General features: G+C 39.1%; 1 protein-coding gene across 3 annotated transcripts; it reads left to right on the top strand.

The window, feature by feature from the left end:
- Window positions 1-105: 105 nt before the first annotated feature.
- Window positions 106-27556, top strand: TCTN3 (tectonic family member 3). Of its 3 annotated transcripts, none has more exons than XM_025466700.3 (14): window positions 106-466; window positions 630-753; window positions 1483-1601; window positions 2689-2816; window positions 3054-3162; window positions 3308-3423; window positions 3900-3935; window positions 4624-4704; window positions 5751-5876; window positions 6920-7027; window positions 7468-7562; window positions 7859-8012; window positions 11228-11365; window positions 24790-27556. In XM_025466700.3, the coding sequence occupies exons 1-14, from the start codon at window positions 211-213 to the stop codon at window positions 25024-25026; spliced, it is 1827 nt and encodes a 608-aa protein (XP_025322485.1). In that variant the 5' UTR covers window positions 106-210; the 3' UTR covers window positions 25027-27556. The 3 variants fall into 3 exon arrangements, with proteins under 3 accessions (XP_025322485.1, XP_025322486.1, XP_025322487.1); XM_025466701.3 differs by lacking the exon at window positions 24790-27556 and adding an exon at window positions 20191-20683; XM_025466702.3 differs by lacking the exon at window positions 4624-4704.

Genomic DNA, 27556 nt, shown 5'->3' with positions numbered 1-27556 from the left:
CTAAAAGATGCTGGAAAGAGCTGTAACAACGCCGCTTCCTATTGGCTGAAGAGCTCTCGGCCGTCGCTCTGAGCCAATGAGCGGATGCATGCGGATGACGTCACACGAGATGCGCCTCCTCCCCTCCACCCTCTAGCCGAGCGCCTGGCGACCGCCGCGGCCCACTTTAAACTCGTGGGGGTCTCGACTGCCCCTTGTGCAGTTCGCCCCATGTGTACTTCGCAGCTGGAGCTGCTGCAGGTGTTCTTCCTGATGCTCCCCGGGGGCGTCTGGCCTCAGCCCGCTTCCTCTCCTTCAGCGCCTGTGCCCACCCCTTCGGACGCGGGGCCGGGGTCGCCGGGCGGGACCCTTCAGTCCTCCTCGGAGGGGTCTGAAACTCCGTGGCCTGTACCTGGGATCTCTACGTTGGGCCCTACGGCCGTGACCCTCTCTGCACCTGGGAATGGGACCGTACACCTGTTGCCAGGTGAGGGGAGGAGATGTGGGGATGGAAACCACTGGCTTAGAGATAAAATTCTGTGGACAAAGTGAATTCCGCAGAGTGAGGAGGGGGGCTGTCGGCAGAGGGGGTTCGCGCTTGGAAGTTTGGGAACCCTCATCCCATCCTCTGCTCTGCGTTGTCTTCATAGCCTTACCTGTCTGTGTCTGTGACTTGACTCCTGGTACCTGCGACATAAATTGCTGCTGCGACAAGGACTGCTATCTTCTGCACCCGAGAACGGTTTTTTCCTTCTGCCTTCCAGGCAGCGTGAGGTGAGCTGCCGTGTGCCGGATGAATACTAAAGGAGATTGGGACCCTAGGATAGGTCATATCTGGAACTAAGAAGAGTTGCCTTTCCTGCCTCCCGCCCCGCTTCCGCTTCTATAAGTGGAATTACTTTGGTTTTTCCCAGGAGTGAAGTTCCCCCTTGGATTCTCTAGAGCAGGGCTGTCCGATAGAACAGGACCTCTTTGCTGTCCTATGGCTGCCCGAGGAGGCTTCTCCTAGACATCGACGGTCCGCCGTGCCGCACCTTTTTGGACCTAACGCTCCGCTTCTAAATTATTTTTTTTAATTTTTATTTATTTATGATAGTCACATCAGAGAGAGAGAGAGAGGCAGGCTCCATGCACTGGGAAGCAGGCTCCATGCACTGGGAGCCCGATGTGGGATTCGATTCGGGGTCTCCAGGATCGCGCCCTGGGCCAAAGGCAGGCGCTAAACCGCTGCGCCACCCAGGGATCCCTAACGCTCCGCTTCTTTTTTTTTTTTTTTTTTTTAATTTTTATTTATTTATGATAGTCACAGAGAGAGAGAGAGAGAGGCAGAGACAGGCAGAGGGAGAAGCAGGCTCCATGCACCGGGAGCCCGACGTGGGATTCGATCCCGGGTCTCCAGGATCGTGCCCCGGGCCAAAGGCAGGCGCCAAACCGCTGCGCCACCCAGGGATCCCTAATGCTCCGCTTCTAAATGTGTCTGTTCTTCATCCTGTTTACTCTCAGGTCTTCAAGTTGGATGTGTGTGGACAACTCTCTTATCTTCAGGAGTAATTCCCCATTTCCTTCAAGGGTTTTCATGGATTCAAGTGGAATTAAGCAGTTTTGTGTCCTTGCGAACAACTGTGAGTAGAAATGTGTTGGCTGTTCTTCTTGTTACCTAACATTTGTTGAAAATTGGCTTTGTGTCTGGATTTTTGTTTTTAAACTTTTCTGTTGTCTTTGAGTTTCTGTCATCTGCCCTCTTCTACCTCTCCACCTGCCCCCTCTCTTTTATTAGTGAACATTTGCGATTTTTTATGCCCTATTGGCTGTGGATCAGAAAACCCATACAGAACTTTAATTTCAGTCATTCCTGTTAGCTGTAAGGAGATGGCTGCAGGAACTTGAATAGATTTTTATACTGTTATAATAGAAGTTATAGAATCGTTACAGAATATACCTCATTGGAGTGTCTGAAATTTTAAATGTAGAAAGTATGAAGTGAAAGGAGAAAAATATAAACCAATTCATATACTTGAGAGATGGAAACATTATTAGGAATGGCGAGTTGAAGTTTAAAAGAAGCAGGAAGGAGAAGACAGATTGAATGTTAACTCCAGCTTTGCCATGTCCTGACAGAAACAGTACTATTTTGTTGTACTAGAGATTCATCTGGTATGGGGCAAATGTGAGCAATTTTGGACCTTCTGTTTTCATCACAGATTGCTAATCACTCACTTTCCTGGCATTAGGCACTTGGAACTGCTTGGCATTCATTGGCCATATTCTTATCTTAGATCCTTTTTTTTTTTTTTTAAGATTTTATTTATTCATGAGAGACACAGAGGGAGGGGCAGAGACACAGGCAGAGGGAGATGCAGGGACCCTGCTCCCTCTTAGATCTTAATAAAAAACAATAGTTCTTTTAACATATTACATATGTAGTAGGTGATAAAATCAGAATTTTTATCTTTGCAAGTGGAGTGTTACCGAGTCTTCTGCGGAAATGTTCTAAAACTTAATCTGAGTAGTAAGAATAAAAGTATAGTAATATGTAAAAATTCTTTTGAATTTACACTTAAGATGAGTGCATTTGCAAACTTTGTTGTGTGTGTATTATGCCCCAGTCAGGATACTTTTTAAAAGCATTTACTTGGTGTACCAGATATTTTTAAATAAATGTTTTTCTTTTATCTAAACTTATTTTTCTCTTAAAAAAAAACATTTCAGCAAAATTAAACTATTTCCAGAAGCTCCAGAAGGTCAACGCAACCCACTTCGAGGCCCTGGCTACAGAGTTTGGAGGGGGATCGTTCACTTCAACAATCCAAACCCAGTCCCCACCACCTCATTACAGGGTGAGCCTAGAGATAGGGATGGGATTGTTATGTGTATTTTCCCTCATGGCTGACAGTTGACCCTGGTGTCTTTGAGGTACCCCGCCCCTTCAACTAGGTCAACCATTGTCAGCTCTTTTAGAAGACAGTATTATCCACATTCACAAGCCCTTGAGTTAATTTTGTTTCTACTTTTTCTTTTCTGGTGGCGTTCATTCCAAGCTCACTGTGAATAAATTTCTACCATACTTTGTTCAGGCTGGGGACCCCATTTTGACTTACTTCCCCGAGTGGTCTGTAATCAGCTTGCTGAGGCAGCCTGCAGGAGTTGGAGCTGGGGGGTTCTGTGCTGAGAGCAATCCTGCTGGTGAGTCTCAAACAGAAGTGCCAATTTTTTGCTATTTAAAATAGGCTTTCTTAGAAACCGTTTAAAAAGACAGAAAGAGATTGCTTTTCATAAAAATAAAATAGGCATTCTCTTTTATCACTCCCTTAATTCTTTCTGTTCTAAGGTTTCCTGGAGAGTAAAAGTACCACGTGTGCTCGCTTCTTCAAGAATCTGACAAGTAGCTGCACCTCAGATCCAGCTCTCAATGCTGCCTCTTACTATAACTTCACAGTCTTGAAGGTGGTATCCCTTCCCTCCCTGCCGTCACCATTGGGGATATAAAGTCAGCATGCTTTCTGCTATTGGGTTGTGGAAAAGGCACTGAACTGAAAGTCAGAATGCCTAAGAACTACATAAAAAACTGGGCCCAGAAGCCCCATCTAAAGAAAGATGAAAGAGGTGGGAGATACACATCTGGGTTAAGAGATTTATCCTCCTGGCTAATGAGATTGGCTTGAGAGAGTGTCAGGGTATAACATTTCACTATTTCACCAAAACCTCTTGCTTTTGCCATTCAAGTAGAGCTCTGCTCAGAGTAGGTGTGTTGCTGCCCAACCTCCCCTCAGCTTTACTCATAGCGTTTTAGTATAAAGAAGAATCAGAAGAGAAGAATCTAATATGTTGATTTTTCCTCCCCACATGTGAAACCACAAGCTCCTGGAGGTTTTCTCTGAGGTGTATGCACACTCATGATTCTTGCTGTCCTCTTATTCTAGGTTCCAAGAGGTATGACTGATCTGCAGAATATGAAGGTAAGACACTGTTTATCAGGGAAAAGGAAGAAGACTATTTGGTCCCTTTGCATCAGAGGCAATTTCAGTCTGGACTGTAATTGTGAAAGGAAGTCTATTATGTGTGATGTATCAAACTGTTAAGTGCAAATCCAAAACATTGTTTTCCCGTGTATGTTCTATATGATTAATAAGCACCACATGAAATAAAATATGTTAGATAAGTTTGTGAAACATTGGGTTACGTAAAATTAAATACTATAGCGTGGACTTCCTAGAGTCTTTATTGTGCTAAAGGGACTTGATACTCTCCAAGAGGGGAATATCGGATATGATATTTCTAAAATTTAATTGGGGGTGCCTCACTGGATCAGTAGAGCTTGCAACTCTTAATCTTGGGGTTGTGAGTTCAAGCCCCACATGGAGTGTAGACTTTTATTACTTAAAATAAAAAGTTAAGAAAAAACCCACAAAAATTTGTGAAATTTATTTGACCATGGAACTTTAATTTTATATGTAGTAGAATTAATGTTCTGAGAAATATGGTTTTGAGAAGTAATGATTTTTTATCTTAAGGTGTAGGCTGGCAATGGAAGGAGAGAGGAAGGCGGTGATCAAAAATGAAAAATACTCATTTCAGCGTAATATGTAGCTAGGAGAGAAAACACTGCTTTCGATTTCAGTTGATTTGCTTCTTTTCCCTTGCTAGTTCCAGGTTCCTGTAACCCTTGTCTCACAAGCTGGTTCTCCTCTCTTGTCTGGAAACACTTGTCAGAATGTGGTTTCCCAGGTGAGGATGCTGACCTCAGATTCTGGACTGATGTTGATCAACATTATCAGAAGTGCCTCATCTTCTATTAAGTACCAGACCAACCCCACATGAATTTTTGTGTGTGGAACTTAACATGTCAAGAATTGCGCCCATCACCTTCTTCCTTAATCATGTTTCAGTTTCCATTGCTACCATCCTCCAGTATTTCATGTCCAAAATATTACAGTTACTTCTGACTCTTCTTTCTTTACCCATTTGCAGTTTATTGTAGCTCTTATTACATTTTTTCTATTAACAAAATTAGTATCATCTGAAATAGAAGAGTCAACTTCTTGTCCTCCATTCTCCCTTTTGATCACCCTGCAGGAGGAAGAATAACCTTAAGCATCATTTTAAAGAGTGCTTAGAAATCTAATGTTACCTTTAATTGCTTATGACTCCCATCTCCAGCTATTATCTTCATTCATCCTCAGACATTGGAGAGCCAAGGAAACCAGCTGTCCATGCTCCCTCTCCACTCACCTCTGCACACAATCAAAACTCATCTCTCTTCCCTTTCAGTTCTTATCATAAATGAATTTCTCCCATGAACCATTTCAAAGAGCTCTGTCCAGTCTCTTTTTACATCTGTAGATATAATACATAGTCTATCTTTTCATGGTATTTGTGTTTGGCATTTTTAAGATTACTTGTTTAGTTTTACTCATTCAGTTATTTTTTTAATTGAGATATAATTGACATATAACATCATATTAGTTTTAGATGTACAAAACAATGATTTCATACACGCACATACATGCATATATACACATACACATATATGGTGAAATGATTTCCACAGTAAGTTTAGTTGATATTCATCACCACACAGTTATACATTTTTCCTTGCAATGAGAACTTTTGAGATCTCTCTTGGCAACGTTCAAGTATATAATACTATTGTAAATTATAGTCACTATGCTGTACCCTCACATTCAGTTATAATAAAACTCTTCAAGACAGAAAATCTGTATAATTGGCCCATTGAATAATTTTTATTAATTCATTCTACTTTTGTATTTCAGGTCATCTATGAGATAGAAACCAATGGGACTTTGGGAATCCAGAAAGTCTCTGTCAGTTTTGGACAAACCAACCTGACTATCAAGCCAGGCACTTCCTTACAGCAACACTTTCTCATTCGCTTCAGGGTTAGGGCCCTTTTTCTATAGGGGATTAAGAGGGGAGGAAATACTGGATTAGAAATAGTTCCTGTGCTTCTATGATGCATGAAAAATAGATTAAGAATATGAAGGCCTAGGGATCCATGCCCAGCCTTAAAAAAAAAAAAAAAAGAACATGAAGGCCTAGTTCAGTTTGTTAGTTGAGGCCTCAACATTTAGTATTTGATAATTTAACTGCAAGTGATAGAGATTCAACAATGTTTATTCAGTAATATTTTCTCTGATTATCTGGCCCCCCAATGAAGCAGGACTTTAGTCTCAAATCCAAACTTGTTCTTTAAATAAGTCGCTTTGAATCATAAATTCAGTGAACCTCCCACAGAAATTCTTAAACCAGCTTTTTTTCATATTTCTGGGCATTCAGCAGGTTTTTGTTTGTTTTTCACTTTTACTCTTTATATTTCTCATTTGAGTTTATGTGCTTATAATGAATTTTTGCCTGTATGTATTTATGAATATGTCAAAATATAATGTGATGGCATTAGACATTTTATTCATTTCCCACTTAATCTAACTTTCCAATCTTGATCACTATGTTTTGGCTTTCTTCTTTTTGAACCCAGCAGAATCTGGTTTCTTCTCAACTCTGCCCTCAAATGATCAACCAAATCTCATGTCTCTCAGAGTTGGTCTCTGGAACATCTGTAGTTCATTAAAAAATATTTTAAATTATGTTTAAATTCCTCTTATTTCATCCAGGCTGAACATAGCCCTCAATTGATAGTAATTTTGGAGAAACGGAGTTGGTTGATCCTTGGTTGTAATCCTTGGTAGAAGTAGCATGTAGTAATTTCAATTTTCAGATCACTCACAATCTATTTTAGTGAATAAAAGTAAAATACAGAAGCTTTGCAAGAAATTTCTGCAGTATGCTTAACTGTGGAAGGGAGCCAGAGTGTTCAGTGCAGCTAACTTACTTCATTGCCATAAAGAAGGGTATGAAGCCAAGCAGTGGAAGGTGGGAGAGCATGCTTTTCTCTGTAAGGGCCTTTCTTTCACTCTTTCTGCAGGCTTTTCAACAGAACAAAGCTGCTTCTCTTACTAGTCTTAGAAGTGGGAATCCTGGCTATATTGTTGGGAAGCCACTTTTGGCCCTAACTGGTGATATAAGTCACTCTGTATCCTTTTTGTAGCTGGGTAGCCTGTTGCAGCCTAATGAGAAAAGCTGCAGCTGCTGATCTTTTGGGTTTCGCAGTTCTGAGGTCCCCTGAGTTTGTAGATATTCAGGATTTTCTTTACCGAACCATTAATAAACTATGTTTTCAGAATTGTTACTAAACAAAGGCTGTAGATGCATGTTAAACTGGCTGAAGGTAAAGGATCATGACTCATTTCTGTTTGCTTTAATGAAATATTTATATACTGCTATGTGGTTAGCCATTTTTGGGAGAACAGTTACTGTCTGTGTTTTTTAATTACTAGAGGGAAAAAAATTTGTGACTTGAACAATGTTATGACATTGGTAAAATAAAGTGTTAAGGAAACAAGAGCATAGATTTTCCAGTCTGCCTTCTTTTTATTCCGTTATACTCTCCTTGACCATTTTTTTCCACCTCAGATCACCCTCATGAAAAGTAAGGGTGATGGAATTTGCTCTGTTAAGAGACATGAAGTACAATTTGGAGTGAATGCAATATCTGGATGCAAGTTCAGGTAATTCTTTGCTTCTTCATCATTTCCCATAATTTTGTCTCTGTAGGGAATATGTTGATGTAACAACTTTTATATTTTGAATGACAGTGCTAGTTAGAAGTAGTTTTATAATCTAAATAATATTAATATTGCTAAAAAAATAAAAAATAAAAAAATATTAATATTGCTAAAAGTTTTCTGACCGTCTTTTTTATCTAATAGGATTATTTTCTCCAATTTATTTTATAATACTATTTTTTAATGTTTGGATTAATATGTTAGCATGGGACTCCAGCCTCCGTGGTGTTTCATTTCAGGTTGAAAAAGATGGACTGCAGCCACTTACAGCAGGAGATTTATGAGACTCTTCATGGAAAGACCAGCCCAGAACATGTTGCCATCTTTGGTAATGCTGACCCAGCCCAAAAGAGAGAGTGGATGCGGATTCTCAGCAGGAACTGCAGTGTTTCAGTAAGGAGAGAAATACACATTCTCACAAAGATTCACTTTCCCCATTTGTGTGTAAACTATGGATATTAAAATTAAAACCAACCCTGTTTCTGTAGATGATGTAACTCTCATAGAAGGAAGATAATATAGTTGTCATAAAAGGAAGAATACATGAAATCATGCCCATTTGAAGTCATTATTTCAGGTTAGGTTTATACCTAACTTATTTTCCTTACTTGGAAAAAAAAATTAAAGGCAGAAAAATACTTGAAGGTAGAGATTATTCTGTGGTTCAAAATCAACTTACTCATAAGAGAAAAATTTATTTCATATGTATTTCAAATATTCTCTTATATTCCTGAATGATGGTCAACACAGATTCTTTCAGATTGAAATTGTATTCTTTCTGTTATAAAAGTTTACATATTTACATTTAATAAAAATACATTATCAGGTTAAAAAAATCAAACCATGTATAATGGTATTAAATGAAGAATAAAAACCCCAAGACCCCCTGCCATGGAAAGAGCCGCACTTAGCTATTTCTGTTTTTAATTTTTCTGGTGGCCTCTAGATCCATTTTAACAGGTATATCTCTTGACCAGCCCAGGTGAAATAAGTAAATCTACTGTACTAGTCTGTCTTCTTTCTCTTTTGCTTACCCCCTATCTCCTCACTTTAGTCAGCCATACTAAATTTAATTTTCCTTTCTAATTTTAAATTATTTTTCTGTATAAGTAATGCATACACTTGGCTCAAAATTCATAAAGTACAAAATAAAAATCTCTCTCGCAAATAGTTCTTCCCTCCCACATAGACAACTGAAATTAGATCCCGCATAGTCACACAAGTAAATACTCAGGTACTTTTTTTTATTCAAATGATATAATATCATAAACACTGCTCTGCTACCTTGCTTTTTTCCACTTGATCTTAGAGTTTCTTCTTTATCAGTACATAATCTGTGTCCTCATTCTTTGGGTAATATAGCTGCATAGTATTCTACTACATGGATGAACCAGAATTTTTTAGCCAGAGTTTTTGGTGGACATTCAGGTTGTTTGCAGTCTTTTGCTATTATACACAATGCGACATTTTGTATTTTGTAACCTCGTTCAGGCACCATTTTGTACATTAGAGAATAAACCTATATGATAACTTCTAGAATTGCCAGATCAAAGGTATATGGATTTAAATTTTTAATAATTTCAGTTTATTACCCATACATAAAATTTACAGTCCCATCATTCATCTGTGAGACCACTTTTTCCTTCTACTCTCATCAACACTATGTCATGAAACTTTTTAATCTTTTTTCATAAGTGAAAAATAGTATCCCAGTATAGTCTTAGTCTTCTCTTACTGTAAGATTATTTTGACATATAGTTGAACAGTTTGTATTTTATTCACTATTATCTATTTATATTCCTTGCCCATTTTTATCGAATTACTAGTCTTATTTACAGGAAATGAGAAATGGACCTTTTTCTGTGGTATGATTTGCAGATTTTTTTTTCCAGTTTGTCATTTGTCTTTTGACTTTGTTTCTGGTTTGGTTTTGGTTTTGGTCTTTTGCCATGTGGATACTGATTTTTCTATTGTGAAAGATATCAATTTATATTTTTTAACCTTTCAGTTTTGGTTTAGACTTTGAAAGGCCTTTCTTCTTAGTGATTATTTTGGAAGTGCCCTTCTCCCCTTCACCAGCACTGTTATGACAACCACTGAGCCACCCAGGCATCCCTAGGATGGCTATACTTAGGAAGACAAACACTAACAAGTGCTGTCAATAATGTGGAGAAACTGGAACCTTCACACATTGTTGGCAGAACTGCAGATGGTGTGGCCACTTTGAGAAACAGTTTGATAGTTCCTGAATAAAATTAACTTAAGGGGCAGCCCAGGTGCCTCAGCAGTTTAGCACCGCCTTCAGCTCAGGGCCTGATCCTGGAGACCCGGGATTGAGTCCCATGTCAGGCTCCCTGCATGGAGCCTGCCTCTCTCTCTGCCTGTGTCTCTGCCTCTCTCTCTCTCTCTCTCTCTCTCTTTCATGAATAAATAAATAAAATCTTTAAAAATAAATAAAGTAAACTTAAATATGATCTGTCTCCCCCATTCCTAGTTTATATGTTCTTGCCAGAATCTGAGCCTTACTATAAAAAGGTTTAAGATGGGCAGCTCGGGTGGCTCAGCAGTTTAGCACCGGCTCCAGCCCAGGGCATGATCCTGGAGACCCAGGATTGAGTCCCACGTCAGACTTCCTGCATGGAGCCTGTTTCTCCCTCTGCCTGTGTCTCTGCCTCTCTCTCTCTCTGTGTCTCTCATGAATAAATAAATAAAATCTTAAAAAAAAAAAAATATGAGGCTGGAAAAACACAGGCATATTTGAGGATAGTTTGTATCTGCTAAGTTATAGTAACTCACTTCTGTCAATCCTTCTTACTTCTTGGAATTAATCCTCCTAGAGTCATACTGCTTGGTTGGACTTCATTATCAAACTCTGAAATGTCTTCTTTAACCTTTCACTGCTTCTGTGTCCAAATCCTTTGCTTTACTCAAGTGGTCTGCTCAAGGCCAGTGCCTTCATCATGCCTGGCACATAGAATACACTCAGTAACTATTACTCAGATTAATCAATGATTGTCCCTCCATGGCATCATGTGCTGTTCTACTTGCACACCTTTTTATATGCCATCTTTCTACCTGAATTTTCCTTTAATCACCATTTCTTCTAGTCAAACATTACTCATCTTAGTCCCACGAAGCCATCCTCAACCAGAAATGGCTGTTACTCCTGGCATTCCACAACACTGACTATGCACCACTCATGGAGCACTACTTATAAGCATTGTATGTGAACTCACATTTTTTAAATCTCTATAATAGTCATTCCCATTTTAGAATAGTAATTTGTTAAGATCCAGGACAATGATATGATCTATTGTGAACTTCTGCATTCTTTTCTCTAAATCCTATTACTTTCTCTGTTACATATAATGTTTAAGAAACAATGGTTACCACGTCGGGCTCCCAGTGCATGGAGCCTGCTTCTCTCTCTGCCTGTGTCTCTGCCTCTCTCTCTCTCTCTCTCTCTCTCTCTCTCTGTGACTATCATAAATAAATAAAAATTAAAAAAAAAAAAAAAGAAAGAAACAATGGTTACTTAATGCATGGTAACTGACTATAGGCAATCATCAGCAAGCAATTCAAGCAGATGCTTCTTTACCCTTCTACAGGCTATGCATTGTACTTCCTGCTGTGTCATACCAGTTTCCCTGGAGATCCAGGTATTGTGGGCGTATATAGGCCTCCAGTCCAACCCACAAGCTCATGTGTCAGGAACCCGATTCCTATACCGGTGCCAATCCATAAAGGTAAGTCATGGCTCATAAAGGACCACTAAGCCTCTCAATACCCAGATTGTCTTATCAGCTACATGATAAGCAGACCACTTTAACAATGAGAACCAGTTTATGCTGCCAGCCAACATTTGGTTAGAGTGAGCTGAATAACTCTTTAAGTCAATCCTTCCTGCCTAGTTATTGAAATTAGCATGTTGTCATGATAAATACAGTCTATATCCTTTTCCCTAGTTTGTTTTCTCTTTTAATTTCCTGAACCTAGTATAGTATAGGTTAATTTCTTTTCAATTATCATACCAGTGTTACTATACCAGTTGATTTAACTACAGAAAACATTTTCCCTAACTATGCATTCACTATGACAGTCACACACTGTCAAAGTCTCTGAGTCTGTTGATAGCTTAAAGATGTTGCTGGGGCTAGTTTATAGTCATCAATTCATGACCGATTGCACTCCATTAAAATAAATAATTTTACTATGTAGTAAACATCTACCTGTTATTTATGATATGTATTAACATCTGCCTTGATTTTAGTATCAAAATTATTACCTGTAAGTCATTGCATTGACATCACAGAAAATAAATAAACTAGAGACTACATGTAGGCCAGAAATAAAATATCTTTAGCTCCTTCTTACAACAGTGTTGAGTACCTTAGCTCTTACCTACAAATAGTGTTAATACTCAGGTTACCAGAACCTTTGAGAGCATTCCATTTTTCTCTGTATTGGTTTACTGAATAAAATAGCCCTATTTCTAATAGATTCTACCCTTCTAATCTGTTACAGATTCTACACTGAATATATTGTTTTGTTTTTCTAAACTGTATATTTGGAAGAACCTGTATAGTTTAGGAAGATACCCACAGGACTATTCTTTTTCTCTCTGAATCTCTGGTTCTCTTAAGCATAGAAGCAACCCAGTGCCTTTCTTGTGTAGATGTTTTCATTGTTATCATTTTCTAGTATTTAGTAGAGGTTAGCTTTTTGGTTAGTTTTCCCCCTCTACAAAATCACCTTACAGTCATTCACATCTTATTGGCTTAAGTGGTCGACAATTGAGAATTTCAGCTGTGCTTCATTCATGTATAACTAAAGACAATATCTATTCCAATCAGGGAACAAAAATTAACTGTGTCGAACTTACTGAGAGGTAGTATGCGATATACAAAATCATGTCCTTTACTTAGGATGATTTAAAGGCTTTGCAAAGGGAATTTTTACTATACAAAAATCTTCACTTTAAGGGCTAACTTGAGAAACTCACAGTCATGAAAGTTGCCATACCCCTATAAATATAAAAGGAGGGCAGCCTGGGTGGCTCAGGGGTTTAGCGTCACCTTCAGCCCAGGATGTGATCCTGGAGACCCAGGATCAAGTCCCACATCGGGCTCCTTGCAGGGAGCCTGCTTCTCCCTCTGCCTGTGTCTCTGCCTCTGCCTCTCTCTCTATGTCTTCCATGAATAAATTTCTTGTCATCAAATGATGGTTTCCACTTTTAAATAGAGTGCCCCTTTCACACAACCTATGCCTACCCACCCTTAACCATCCCATTCTCTCATTCGGGTTATCTGCTTAGAGCAGTAAGCATTTATGTTTATGACCATTGGAATGGAGCTGCTCAATGGTCAGTTAAATTTGAACTGAACTATCGGAATGACTTCATCGTACCAATGTAGCATTAGAAACAGTTTAAATTCCTCTCACTATAAAAAGTGAAGTAGCAAAATTTTTGTAAAGTCCCCAAGGGTCCATGCAGGGAGCCCGATGTGGGACTCAATCCCGGGACCCCAATGCCTTGGGCCAAAGGCAGATGCTCAACTGCTGAGCCAGGCATCCCTACAAATCTTTTAAAATAAATGTTACAGGGCAGCCCAGGTAGCTCAGCGGTTTAGCGCCGCCTTCAGCCCAGGGCCTGATCCTGGGGACCTGGGATCGAGTCCCACGTTGGGCTTCCTGCATGGAGCCTGCTTCTCCTTCTGCCTGTCTCTCTCTCTCTCTCTCTCTCTCTCTCTCTCTCTCTCTGTCTCTCATGAATGAATAAATAAATAAAATCTTAAAAAAAAAACTTAAAATAAATAAAAATAAAATAATAAAATAAATGTTACATTCTCACAACAAACCCATGAAGTAAATAGGATTTACTAATATAGTACTCTGCTGCTTATAATTTATACTAATTGAGCCTTTAAAGGGATCTTTAAATTAGGGAATGAATGGGCAGCCCAGGTAGCTCAGCGGTTTAGCACCACCTTCAGCCCAGGGTGTGATCCTGGAGACCCAGGATCGAGTCCCATGTCAGGCTCCCTGCATGGAGCCTGCTTCTTCCTCTCCCTGTGTCTGTGCCTCTCTCTCTGTGTGTCTCTCATGAATAAGTAAATAAAATCTTAAAAAAGAAAAAAAAGGTTTGGGAGTGAATAAGATACAATATGTCTGCTATCTGAATATAAACTTTTTTTAATTTAAAAAGAAAGTTATCTCTAGAAAAAAACAACTACTTTTGCAGAGTTTCTGGATCAGTCAAAACCAAAACAAGTGAATGATAAGAACAATGTAGCATCACAGGATCTAATATTCAGTTCATCTTTATCTTTAAATGGATCATCAAGCTTTTTAGATTATCTAGGAGACCTATTGTCTGCAGTTTAGGGAGCATGGGCATTGAGTCAGTCAGACATAGATCTAAATCAAGTTATTTTATTTCTCTAAATCTAAATTTTCTCATTTATAAAATGGAGTTTAATAATAATACTTCATTGGATTGTGCAGATTAAATGAGATCATAAAACACTTAGCAAATTTCCTAGCACATAGTGAATATTCAGTAAATATTGCTAATCATATCATCACTGCTATTTTTATCATCATAACTTTTTTGGTTCCAAACTTCCATAGAAGTAGTGTATCAAGAAGGTTTCAAGGGCCGCCTGGGTGGCTCAGCGGTTGAGCGCCTGTCTTCGGCTCAGGGCATGATCCTGGAGTCCCAGGATTGAGTCCCGCATCGGGCTCCCTGCATGGGGCCTGCTTCTCCCTCTGCCTGTGTCTCTGCCTCTCTCTCTGTCTCTCATGAATAGATAAATAAAATCTTAAAAAAAAAAAAAAAGAAGAAGAAAAAGGTTTCAAGCAAAAAAATCAAAGGTATAAGCAGGCATTAGAGCAGTGTTTTTCAGTCTTTGTTGGCTGTCACCCATGGTAAGAAATATATTTTACAACACAACCCACATTATAGCACACACATATATAAAACTGACACAAAAGTTTTAGAAAACATTATTTTATGCAACGCACTGTGTGATATTATCTATTCTGTTGTAGTTGATTTTGTTATTTGTTTAATGCTAGACACTAAAGGATCACAATTTGCAATTTGAAAAACACCTTTAGGAGGGGGGAGCCCTGGGTGGCTCAGCAGTTTAGCACCTGCCTTCAGCCCAGGGCCTGATCCAGGAGTCCCAGGATCGAGTCCTGCGTCGGGCTCCCTGCATGGAGCCTGCTTCTTCCTCTGCCTGTGTCTGTCTCTCTCTGTTTATCTCTCATGAATAAACAAATAAAATCTTAAAAAAAAAAAAAAAAAGAAAAACACCTTTAGGAAATACATCTCTGACTACATTTTAAAGCTAATTATATTGTATTATTTAATAATTTATTTTATTAATTATAATTAAAAGTTGGCAGTGTTTTATATATCAGTCATAGCATATGCTAGTATAATTGCCAGTCTACCCCCCAGTCTATCATAAAGGTTTTTAATCTTACGGACTCCACTGAGAATCTGTTGAAAGCTGTTCTGCTAGAAAAACGCAAACGTACAATGTCCTTTATATAGTTTCAAGGGATTTATTGATTTCTTAAAACCAGGCTAAGAACTATATTAGGAAAGATAACACTAAACAAAATAAGAATGAAATTTACTGATTTTAGAGATAATTGCTATAAGGGAAAGGGCTAGGAAGTGGCTGGATTAGTAAGGAGTTCTATTTCTCTTACCTGTTGATGTCTTGGAGAATATCACCACCGTTAGATCATTGTGAGAGCCTGTAAAGTTTGTCACTAAAGTCTTCCTTTTTCAATCAAGCACTATTTGCCTCTATCTCTTAATGAATGATAAGACTATAGAATTACTTGGCCCTCTTCCGTATTTCTTTTTTCTTAAGACTTTATTTATTTATTCATGAGAGACACACAGAGAGAGGCAGAGACACAGGCAGAGGTAGAAGCAGGCTCCATGCGGGGAGCCTGATGCAGGACTTGATCCCAGAACCCCAGGATCACAACCTGAGGCAAAGGCAGATGCTCAACCACTGAGCCACCCAGACATCCCTCTTCTGTAGTTCTTTTTTTTTTTTTTTTTTTTTAATTCATGACAGAGAGAGAGATAATGAGAGAGACAGGCAGGCAGAGGGAGAGGCAGGCTACGTGCAGGGAGCCCAATGCCAGACTCCATCCCGGGCCCCCAGGACCAGGCCCCAGGCTGAAGGTGGCGCCAAACCGCTGGGCCACCAGTGGTGCCCCCTCTTCTGTAGTTCTTAATAACCTGTATAGAAGAACCTTACTTAGTTCACTGAGTGTTTTCTTTTTTACATCTTTTTTTAAGAACTTGTGAAAGTTATGCTCACTGTTCTATATGTTAAAATGTATAACCCCTTGAGATATCTCCCTGATACATGATGTTGAACCACATTTACTCTTTAACATATTTGTTTTCTTTAACTCATTTGAAAATCTTATTTCACTGACATCTTTAAAATACTGAGGGAATTTATAATTTTTTGTTGGCTTCTCCCTCAAATATATATTTGGCCCTAAGAAAATATGGAGAAATAATTTTACATTGTCTAGCAGAATACTGTACATAAATAATTCATTATTTTTCAGAAATTATTATTCCTTAATTTCACTTTATTTAAATCATTAGTTCTCATTAAGTCATAGGGTCAACAATGGATATCAGCTTACTTTTTATTTTTATTTTTTTATAAAGAGGTTTATTTATTTATTCATGAGAGACACAGAAAGAGATGCAGAGACACAGGCAGAGGGAGAGGCAGGCTCCCTGCGGGGAGCCCGATGCAGGACTCAATCCCAGGATCCTGGGATCACGACCTGAACCAAAGGCAGACACTCAACCACTAAGCCACCCAGGTGCCCCTCAGCTTCCTTCTTAAAGATCATGTACTTATCTGAGGAAAATTACCTTTATAATAGGTTTTGTAGTTAAATAAGTTCTAATCATTGTAATAGAAATCATCATACCTAATTGTGTTAGACTAAAAGAGACTCATGAATAAAACAATCAGATGCAGTTCATTTTTTTTTCATTGGTTTCTGATTTGGACAAACATTTGTTTTTTTTTTTGTTGTTTGTTTTTGTTTTTAATTTTTTTTTTTAAATTTATTTATGATAGTCACAGAGAGAGAGAGAGAGGCAGAGACATAGGCAGAGGGAGAAGCAGGCTCCATGCACCGGGAGCCTGACGTGGGACTCCATCCCAGGTCTCCAGGATCGCGCCCTGGGCCAAAGGCAGGCGCCAAACCGCTGCGCCACCCAGGGATCCCCTGGACAAACATTTGTAAATCACATTTTGGAAGAGTTCTGAAACTTGAGTATGGACTATATTTTAGAAAGAAATATTATTAACAGAAAAGGTAGAGTTTCTTTTTTTTTTTTTTAAGTTGGTTAGTAAACAGCCTGCCTGCACAATATGATTTCACATGGCTAAAAACATATATGGATGTCTGTGTGTATAAGTCAAGATATAAATGTTAATAGTGGCATTCTTAAAGGTGGAAATATGGTGTTTTTATTTCCCATTTTTACTTACCAGTAGTCTTAACTTTTACATTATGATTTGCTGCTTTTGTAATAAATTTTTTGTGTGTGTGATACACTTAAGGTCACTAGAAAAAAACCTAGAAATAACTAGATGTTACTTTAAAGATGAATTTATTCAATTTCACTTACAATAGCTTGAAAAAACATAAAATACTTTGGAACCAATTTAGCAAAAGGTCTGTTCACTATAAAACATTATAGAGAGGGGCACCTGGGTGGCCCAGTCGGTTAAGCAGCTGCCTTCAGCTCAGAGTCCTGTGATCAAGCTCCGCGTTGGGCTCCCTGTGTAATGGAGAGCCTGCTTCTCCCTCTGCTGCTCCCACTCCTTGTGCTTTCTTACTCTCTCTGTCAAATAAATACATAAAAATATTTAAAAAAACAACACACACATGGAGAGAAATTCCAGGAGACCTAAGAAATGAAGTGATATGCCATATTCATGGAGAAGACGCCTCACATTAAAATATCTGTTCCCAAATGGATCTATAAAATAAATGCAAACCACAGAAAATCCTAGCAGGCATTTTTGCGTAAATTGACAGCCTGCTTCTAAGATTTACATGAAAATGCAAAGGATTTAGACTAACTAAAACAACTTTGAAAAAGAAGAACAAAGTTGGAGGACTTACTCTATTTATTACAGAATATACTCTAAATCTCAGATAGAGTGGTACTGGTATAAGAATAGAAATAGGCCAGTGAGACAAAATAGAGTCCAATGATAGATCCCCAAATAAATTCAGTGAGAAAAGGATTTAAAAAAACAAACAAACAACTGAATAAAACTAGAACTACTGGATGAACATTGGGGAAAAAAGGAATTGACTCCATACACAAAAAGTACTTATTCTTGCATCATAAACCTATATATGAAACCCAGAGTTATAAAGCTTTTAAAAGAAACACAGGAGAATGTCTTTGTAGATTTGAAGTAGGCAGATATTTCTTAAACAAAAATCATAAGCCATAAAACTAAAAAATTTGACGTATTCGTCTTATCAAAATTTAATATATCTTATCAAAATTTAATATTTATTATTAAATATTTAATTTAATATATCTGAGTGGCTCAGTGATTGAGCCATCTACCTTCAGCTCAGGGTATGATCCCGGGGTCCTCGGATTGAGTCCCGCCTCAGACTCCATGCATGGAGCCTGCTTTCTCCATCTGCCTATGTCTCTGCCTCTCTCTCTGTATCTCTCTTGAATGAATAAATAAAATCTTAAAAAGAAACCTTACAAAGTGTTAAAACAAAATTATTGGTAGTAATTTCCAAAGTAAACATCATAAAATGTTATCATTTAAGTAGAAATAAGTCAACCATACAGAACAGAACTGGATCCACATTAAAAGAAATGTGCTGACTTGGCTGTGTGTCTTTTGTTTGTTTTGATAAAAGACATATGACCAGACTTTGAGGGTTGAGTTTTTTTTTTCCAGTATTCTTGCTACACATTCACTAGAATGAATTCTCTAATTTTGCTTATATATAACTTTTGAAAAGCAAATAGAAAACTTGGTACTTCAGAATTTATGTGTAACACATTTGTTCTTAAAAAAAAAAAAAAAAAGCCACTTTGTTCTTTGGGGCAGCTAGGTGGCTCAGTGGGTTAAATGTCTGCCTTCAGCTCAAATCATGATCCCAGGGTCCTGTCATTGAGCCCTGAGTCTGGCTCCCTGTTCAGCGGGGAGTCTACTTCTCCCCCTCCCTCTACCCCTCCCTGCTCTCTCTCTCTGTTTCTCTCTCTCAAATAAATAAAATCTTTAAAAACAACAACAACCTTGTTCTTCTTGTGATACTAAAACACAAATTCTAGGGGCACCTGGGTGGCTCAGTGGTTGAGCATCTGCCCTCGGCTCAGGTTGTGATCCTGGGGTCCTGGGATCAAGTCCTGCATCAGGCTCCCCATAGGGAGTCTGCTTCTTCCTCTGCCTATGTCTCTGCCTCTCTCTGTGTCTCTCATGAATAAATAAATAAATCTTAAAAAAAAAAATCTAAAATGGATCAATAACATTCAGTAGTATCCAGTGACCAGGCAAGTGCATTCAAGTTCCTTTTAATTACTGGATTGTCTACTAGACTGTATTTGTTCCAAACCTCCACACAATTATGGAGGCAATATTCTTAATACATGAAGAAAAAAAACATTTCACTTGAAATATTAGTTTATAAATATAGGAGGGATGCCTGGGTGGTTCAGCGGTTTCAGCGTCTGCCTTTGGCTCATGGCATGATCCCGGAGTCCTGGGATCAAATCCCACATTGGGCTCCCTGCATGGAGCCTGCTTCTGCTGTGTCTCTGCCTCTCTCTTTCTCTCTCTCTCTCTCTCCCATGAATAAATAAACAAAATCTTTAAATTAATAAATAAAGGAAAGAAGGAGGGAGGGAGGCACAGCCTTTAGGGATTCTAATTATAGTGTTATGAGGAGAATAAAGGGTCAGTCTATAATTGCTGACTATTAAATAGCTATGGCATACTTTCTTCCTTGTGTCTTATTACCTCTTGCTACTTTGTATTAGTTCCTTTTCTCCAAAAATACCTCTACTCATTTGTCAAAGAAAAAAATCTTTATTGAGTGCCTACTTTGTGCCAAGTACTATGGCTGATGCTCTAGGTATGATGCATGGTAAACAAGTAGATATCATCCCTGCCTTACAGAAGGTGCAGGGTGGCAATACTGAAGTAAAATTTAGAAACACTGTTACAAAAAATTCATCAACAGATACTGATAACATAGGCCCAGGTGGGAGCTGTGAGGGCTGCAGAAAGTAGATAGAGTTAGGGATGCCACAGATAGGACTTGACTGCTAGGACATGGAAGTTGAGGAAGAATGAGCCAATGATAATGGATAGTTTTCAGTTTGGGCATATCATACCCTGTTGAAATAATTTTGCTTTTTGCAATTATTTTTCTGTTTTTCACCCTCCTTTTTTAACTTTAGTGGGTATGCCTGAGGTTTTCTAACCCTTTCTGTTTTGTTTTGTTATGTCTGTTGTAGAAAACTGCTTTCACCCTGCTTGAACCCACTTTGCCTGTAAAGTGCCTGGAAATATACATCTCCCAAATGGCCCTTAACCAATGCCTGAAAGATGCAGGCATAGAAAAACTCAGCCCCCTTGCTTTGGATTGGGATAATACAACTTGTTGGGACTGTGAAACCTACTTTATATTTCCGAGTTCCCCTGCAGATTGGACTAATGCTAGATAATGCTATAATTTATCAAATTAATTAATAGTTGTATAATTTATCAAAATAATATATATATATATGTTTTTAAGGTAAGGAAATGCCAGAAAAGAGGATCTCTTAACAAAAAAATAAAATGCTATATTCCCTCTTGCCTTGCTTCTAAGCAATATTGAATGATTATCTCTTGAATTATGAGTTGTAGGTAATTTATGGACTTCTATTTTGGTGAGTTTAGCTCTTTTTTTTCCTCCTCCCACTACACTCCCAATGTATGTTAAGTAAAAATATTTTATTAAATCAATATTGTGTTTCATTATTATGATTACCTAAATATGCTGAACCAAGTCATTAAATTTTTGTGAAATTTTTTACTTCTGAAATTAGTAATTATCCCGTTTCATTTCTTTAGTTTTCTTTGAGCTAAATGCTAAGATGTCTCACACTCTCTGATATCTTTGTAAAATTTCTCTCAATGCAGTTCAACTTACCATGTGATACTATCAGTTCTACTTTTCCTATATATTTTCTTCATGGCAACCTCCATTACCTGGTGTAGTATAAACTCCTTACTGCCCACCAGTTGTTATGGAACTTTCCTGTCACTCTAGGAATTCCTCTTGCGTCTCGTGTTAGATTCACTGTTTATTGGGCACTACTTTTTCCTTCTTGGTTTACTCTTTTGTTTTGATGGAGCTCAAAATCTAATAACTTCTTTGAAAAAAAGGCACATTTTCTTTAATTCACATGTCTAAGGATAGCTTTATTCAACTATCATCATCACTGTTATATCAATTATGATTGCTTATTTGATCAGGTATTCTAGATTGAATTCCAGATTGGAAATGATTTTCACTCATAATTTGAAGGCATTCTTTTATTGTCTTCTAGTTTTCAGTACCATTCAAAAGCTGTTTTAAGATCTTTGCTCCTAGTAGTCTGAAGCTTCTAAAATGTTACACCTTGGGTAGGTTTTTTTCTTCATTTTTTTTCCATTATGCCAAGCAATTTGGGGGATTATTTTTATACTGAAAGCTCTGAGAATTTTCAATTATTACTATTTGTTTAGTAATTAACCACACACACACACACACACACACACACACACACACACAGTTTTCTCCCCTATTTTTGTAACTCCTGTTAATCTGTTAAAGGGTCACTAGATTGGTTTTCCAATCTTTTTCTGTTCTCTCATATTGTCTATTTCTTTACTTTTTTGTTCTTTCTAGGAGGAGAGTTCCCACCTTTCTTTTTTAACTTCCTTTTTTTTTTTTAAGATTTTATTTATTTATTCATGAGAGACACAGAGAGAGGCAGAGACATAGGCAGAGGGAGAAGCAGGCTCCCTGCAGGGAGCCTAATGTGGGTCTTGATCCCAGGAACCTAGGATCATGACCTGAGCCAAAGACAGATGCTCAACCACTAAGCCACCCAGGTACCCCTCTTTTTTAACTTCTTTACTGATTTTTTTCTATCACATTTTTAAAATCTAAGAGCTCTTATTTTGTTTCATTTCATAATAACCTTTTCTTATATAAATTTAATGATCTGGGGCACTGAGCTGGCTTAGTTGGAAGAGCTCATGACTCTTGGTTGTGAGTTCAAGCCCCACCTTGGTTATAGATTACTTAAATAAATAAAACTTTAAAAAAATAAAGATCTTAACTTTTCATCTTTATTTTTCCTTGTCTGTTTCCTCTGAGTTTATTTATTTCTGCTCACTTGGTATACTTTTTCTCTTTAATGTGAGAACCTTCCCCCACACATCTGGCAACCTCTAGCTGTCTGTCCAACATAAGAGTAAGCTGTTAAGCTCATTGAAAGCTCTGTGATCATGAATGAAAGTTGCTGACTGGTGGCCTTCACAGTAGGGCAGTTAGGTGCAGCTGCTTTTGGGTTTTGGAACTGCCAGATGTCATCTTTTTGACTTGTTGCTGAAATGGATCATTTTCTCCAGAAAAAGACCCTCTTGATTCCTGACTGACAAGTATGGATATAAAACCATCTATCAGGGCAGCCCTGGTGGCTCAGCGGTTTAGCGCCACCTTCAGTCCAGGGCCTGATCCTGGAGACCCGGGATCAAGTTCCATGTCGGGCTCCCTGCATGGAGCCTGCTTCTCCCTCTGCCTGTGTCTCTGCCTGTCTCTCTCTCTCTCTCTCTCTCTCTCTTTCTCTCTCTCTCTCTCTCTGTGTCTCTATGAATAAATAAAATCTTTAAAAAAAAAATCTATCAGGGACGCCTGGTGGCTCAGTCAGTTAAGTGTCTGCCTTCAGCTCAGGTCATGATCCCAAGGTCCTGGGATTGAGCCCCGAGTCGGGCTCCCTGCTCAGCAGGAGCCTGCTTCTCCCTCTCCCTCTTCCCTTTCTGCTTCTTGTGCATTCATGCTCTCTCTCAAATAAATAAATTATATATATATAGATATAGATATAGATTTTTTTTTTTAAAGCCCCATCTGTCAGCATTTTGGAGCTAGATGGGGGAAGGGATTTCATTATACTGAATAATTTTCCTAAGTTTAGCTCTATATGTTGCTCTGCTCTTCTTCATGCCCAATGTCCCTAAATCCAGAATTTCTCTTGTTTAAATTGTCCAATCTCTTGTTGAAGTGGGGAAGGGGTACTTGCCTGATCACACTGAGAGGGTATCACGTAGTAGCCACTTTCTGTCCCTACTTCATACCTGCCACCATGTTAAATCCTGGCCTCCCCATTTTCTTTGTCTGGTTAGTTTCAGCCAGTCTTCCGTGCCTAGCTAGAGTCAGGATTGCCTTTTCAGTTTTAACCTAAGCTGACTGTCCCAGAATGCATGTGGTTCTTTCAGTGCCTCAAAAGCTATATTATTTTTGTGCCAAGTATCTTAGGAACTTCACTGTTTTTGTTTTTAAGATTTTATTTATTCATGAGAGACACACAGAGAGAAGCACAGACCTAGGCAGAGGGTAAAGCAGACTGCCTGCAGGGAGCCTGATGTGGGACTCCCATCCTAGGACCCTGGGATCACAACCTGAGCCAAAGGCAGATGCTCAAGAACTGAGCTACCCAGATGTCCAGAAATTCACAGCTTTAAAAAAGGATTCCAGGGGCTCCAGGGTGGCTCAGTCAGTTAAGCATCTGCCAGCTCAGGCCATGATCTCAGGGCCCTGGGATTGAACCCCACGTCAGGCTCCCTACTCAGTGGGGAGTCTGCTTCTCCCTCTGCCCCTCCCCCTGCTTGTGTGCTCTCTCTCTCTCTCTCTCTCCCTCCCCCTCTCCCTCAAATAAATAAGTAAAATCTTAAAAAAAAAAAAATGTCTTAATATGACATGTAAGATTATCACAGCACTGGCTTCATACCCATCTTTTTTTAAGTACCTAGAAAGGTTATTCCTGGCAAAGTTGTGTTTCCAGAGCTTGGTATTTACTGTTGCCAAAGACCACAGGCAATATGTAGCATCAGGGTAAACAAAGGTAAGTGGAGAAAATACTCATTTCCTATTCAGCAAGATAGTTATTCACTGTCGAATTATAATCAGAAGTCTGGTGACCACAGAGCCAAAACAAAAAGAATTCATTTTAGATAAACTTGTTTTAGTTATCAGGCTACAACTGTATCTACCAAAAGTGATACATATTAGATCAAATACTTGAATCAGCTTGATAAGGTCCCTTCTTCCAGGAGCATCTGTTTCATTTGACTTGAATCATTGGGCGTTTGAGAGGATCCTTTCTAACCCCGAAATTCTGTGAAGCTGATGGGCTTTTTATCTACATAATGGAGTTCTTTGTTTTTCCATGAAGTTTCACATTTCTTTCTACAATTGAAGATGGAATAGAATTGCCACTATTATTTCCACATGTGTACTTCAGAGCCTGTAGTCTTTTGGGACTTGATAAGGCAAAGCTGCTAAGCATGTAACAGCATCAGTTCTACCATCTGGCCTCTCTGATATCAGCCAACTCCCCATTTGGGGGAAGCTAGAGTCAGTCTTTCGCCCTTTATGTAGGTGTAGCTATTCACAGTTCTAGTGTCGTGGACTACTGCTAAGAAATTTGTTCCCTATATATCGTAGAATGAGAACTACATACAAAGGACCAATATGAGAAAAAGGCATAGCCTGCTTGGAACAATTTGGTTTGGGTCTTTCTCAGAGAAAGTAATAACAATTAAGTTAGACGGGATCCCTGGGTGGCGCAGCGGTTTGGCGCCTGCCTTTGGCCCAGGGCACGATCCTGGAGACCCGGGATCGAATCCCACATCAGGCTCCTGGTGCATGGAGCCTGCTTCTCCCTCTGCCTGTGTCTCTGCCTCTCTCTCTCTCTCTCTCTCTGTGACTATCATAAATAAATAAAAAAATTAAAAAAAAAAAAAAACAATTAAGTTAGAGAGCTATGTAAAGTATTGACCTGTCATGGACTTTCTTCCCACAGGATTACCAACAAGTAACAGAAGTACCTTTGACAACTGTTGTGACCTTTGTGGACATTACCCAGAAGCCAGAGCCTCCAAGGGGCCAACCTAGAATAGACTGGAAACTGCCATTCGACTTCTTTTTCCCCTTCAAAGTGGCATTCAGCAGAGGAGTAGACTCTCAAAAAGGCTCAGCCTCTCCCGTCCTTATCCTGTGTCTCTTAGTGCTTGGAGTTCTCAAGCTAGATACCATGTGAAACAAGGAGAGTCAGTTTTTTAATTTTCCCTATGGGAAGTTCTAAGACAGCCTGCTTATCTTGGCTAAATGGGTCCGTACCTGCTTGTGACCAGAGGACAACATTTAAAATAACAGAGGACCTAACTGAAGGAATGTTTGTATATGAAAGAAGAGATTTTTGAAAAGCAATAAAAACATCATCTTTGTTAGGGCTCTCTGCTTAGGACTCTGCAGACCACCAAGTACACATTAGGTTCTCTACTTATCAAGCTAGGAAGAACCTAAAGAGCCCTTCCTCCAGCCCTTCAGGTTTTGTTATGCCTGACTAAAGTTTTGCAAAATCTTCATCCATCTGCTCATAGGCACACTTAGGCCCAGCATAAAAAGGAACATGCTCCCGCTATCCCCCAGATGAATTTGGGAATAGATGCCCTCTGGACTTAAGAGTAACTGTTAGGAACAGAAAACTGCTGGCTATAGATTCCATCTGGCCCCTCCCTACTCCCTTGGGCCACACTCTTTGCCTGGGCAGGAGTAAGGAAAACAGTTCTTTCAGGTCAGTTTCCAAAATGATTGAGGAATCCCAGCCTCCTTTTTTTGCTAGCAAATGATTGATCCTACTACCCATTTCTATATTTTTCCTTCCTTCCATTGTGGTGAGTAGAAATGAAACTGAGAGCTTTGTTGTGCTAATTCCAGCAGCACACAGAAGCTGACATGTGATCACCTCATGATTACTTATCTATGTGCATGAGGTTTAAAAAGAAGGAAAAAATGTCCATACATAGCACAATGGCATTCAGATCAAAGTCCTTAAGCTCTTTCCCTGGGATTAGAGCTAAATATAGCAGGATAGGTGAGATTGGGAAGGAGACTGGGAGGGTGGAGGTGATGCCAGGAGCCAGAGGGTTGGGAGCCTAAAGTGACTATAGTAGAAACACTGAATGGGCAAAATAGACTCTAAGATGGGGTCAATAACATGGGAGCTCATCATATAGGGACTTGAAAGCCAGGCAGAGAGAACTGAAAATAGTCTACTTTTTTTTTTTTTTTTTTTTTTACAACATAGTAAAGATCTGAATCTAGAATTGCCTTTTAATAAAGCATATACTTAGTTATAATAAATCTTAAGTTACAGTGCTATTGTAAACACCATCTCTGATGGGTTTATCGTTTTTGCCCCATTCCAAAGTACTCTGAAAGTAACCTACTTCCCTGCAGGAAAGTGGCAAGTTTCTCATAGCAGTTATTACCAAACTAGGAGGAAGTGCTGCTGTAAGAGGGAAATTATGCACAGGGGGAGTTGGGACCTGGAATGCTGATGGCATGGTTCCCACTAGAGTCCATTATGTAGATGTTAATGTTAATCAGCAACCCTGCCTCCCAAGAGGCCTGTACCAAACCAGACCACAAAGCTATTAGAGTATTTAGGGTCTCCAGTTTGGGCTTCCTAAAGAGGAAAAAACTTCCGTGACAATTCATTCCATATTATGGAGTAGGGCACATCTAATTTACTCCTGACAGTCTACAAGTTCTCAGAATCTGGTCCCTCTATTTCTTTATTCACATGCTTATTTCCGTGCCCCTGTGCTATGAAACCATTCTATGCCTCTACCAAAAAAAAATTCTTATTTTTTAAAGATTTTATTTATTCATAGAGACACAAGAGAATGAGAGGCAGAGACACAGGCAGAGGGAGAAGCAGGCTCCATGCAGAGGGCCCAATGTGGGACTCGATCCAGGGTCTCCAGGATCACGCCCTGGGCTGCAGGCGGCGCTAAACCACTGCGCCACCGGGGCTGCCCTACCAAAAAAATTTAAATGTAACTCACATATCATAAAAGCCACCCTTTTAAAGTATACAATTCAGTGGTATTTCAGTATATTTCAGTTATGTAATCATCACTACTAATTCCAGAACATTTTCATCACATTAAAAAAGGGATCCCTGGGTGGCGCAGCAGTTTGGCGCCTGCCTTTGGCCCAGGGCGTGATCCTGGAGACCCGGGATTGAATCCCACGTCGGGCTTCTGGTCCATGGAGCCTGCTTCTCCCTCTGCCTGTGTCTCTGCCTCTCTCTCTATCTCTTGTGTGTGTGTGTGTGTGTGACTGTCATAAAAAATTAAAAAATTTAAAAAAAAGCCCATACTGATTAGCAGTCCCTTCCCATTTCCCCTTTCCCCAGGTTCCTAGCAGTCACAAATCTATTTCCTCTATATATAGATTTGCCTATAAATGAAATCATACAATATGTGACCTTTTCTGTCTGGCTTCTTTCACTTAGCATATTTTCAAGGTTCCTGTTGTAGCATGAATGAATAATATTCCAGTGTATGAATATACCACATTTTATTCATCAGTTGATGGACACTTGGGCTGTTCCTACTTTTTGGAAGTTATGATTAATGTTGCTTTGAACATTCATGTACAAGCTTTTGTGTGGACTAAAGATTTTATTTATTTTGAGTATATACCTAGGAGTGGAATTTCTGGGTAATATGGTAACTCTGTGTTTAACTTGTTGAAAAATTGCCAAAGTGGAAATCCTA

The sequence above is a fragment of the Canis lupus genome, chromosome 28, assembly GCF_003254725.2.
Source record: "Canis lupus dingo isolate Sandy chromosome 28, ASM325472v2, whole genome shotgun sequence".
NCBI lineage: Eukaryota > Metazoa > Chordata > Mammalia > Carnivora > Canidae > Canis > Canis lupus.
The sequence above is the reverse complement of the archived record's forward strand: the minus strand, read 5'-3'. Positions and strand labels throughout refer to the sequence as shown.

What these genes read in the sequence shown, in the direction of transcription:
- TCTN3 (XM_025466700.3), top strand. Translation starts at nt 211, where the DNA reads ATGTGTACTTCGCAGCTGGAGCTGCTGCAGGTGTTCTTCCTGATGCTC. An exon ending in GACCGTACACCTGTTGCCAG is followed by an intron (nt 467 to 629) that starts GTGAGGGGAGGA and finishes TTGTCTTCATAG; the next exon opens with CCTTACCTGTCTGTGTCTGT. An exon ending in CTGGTGATATAAGTCACTCT is followed by an intron (nt 7,028 to 7,467) that starts GTATCCTTTTTG and finishes TTTCCACCTCAG; the next exon opens with ATCACCCTCATGAAAAGTAA.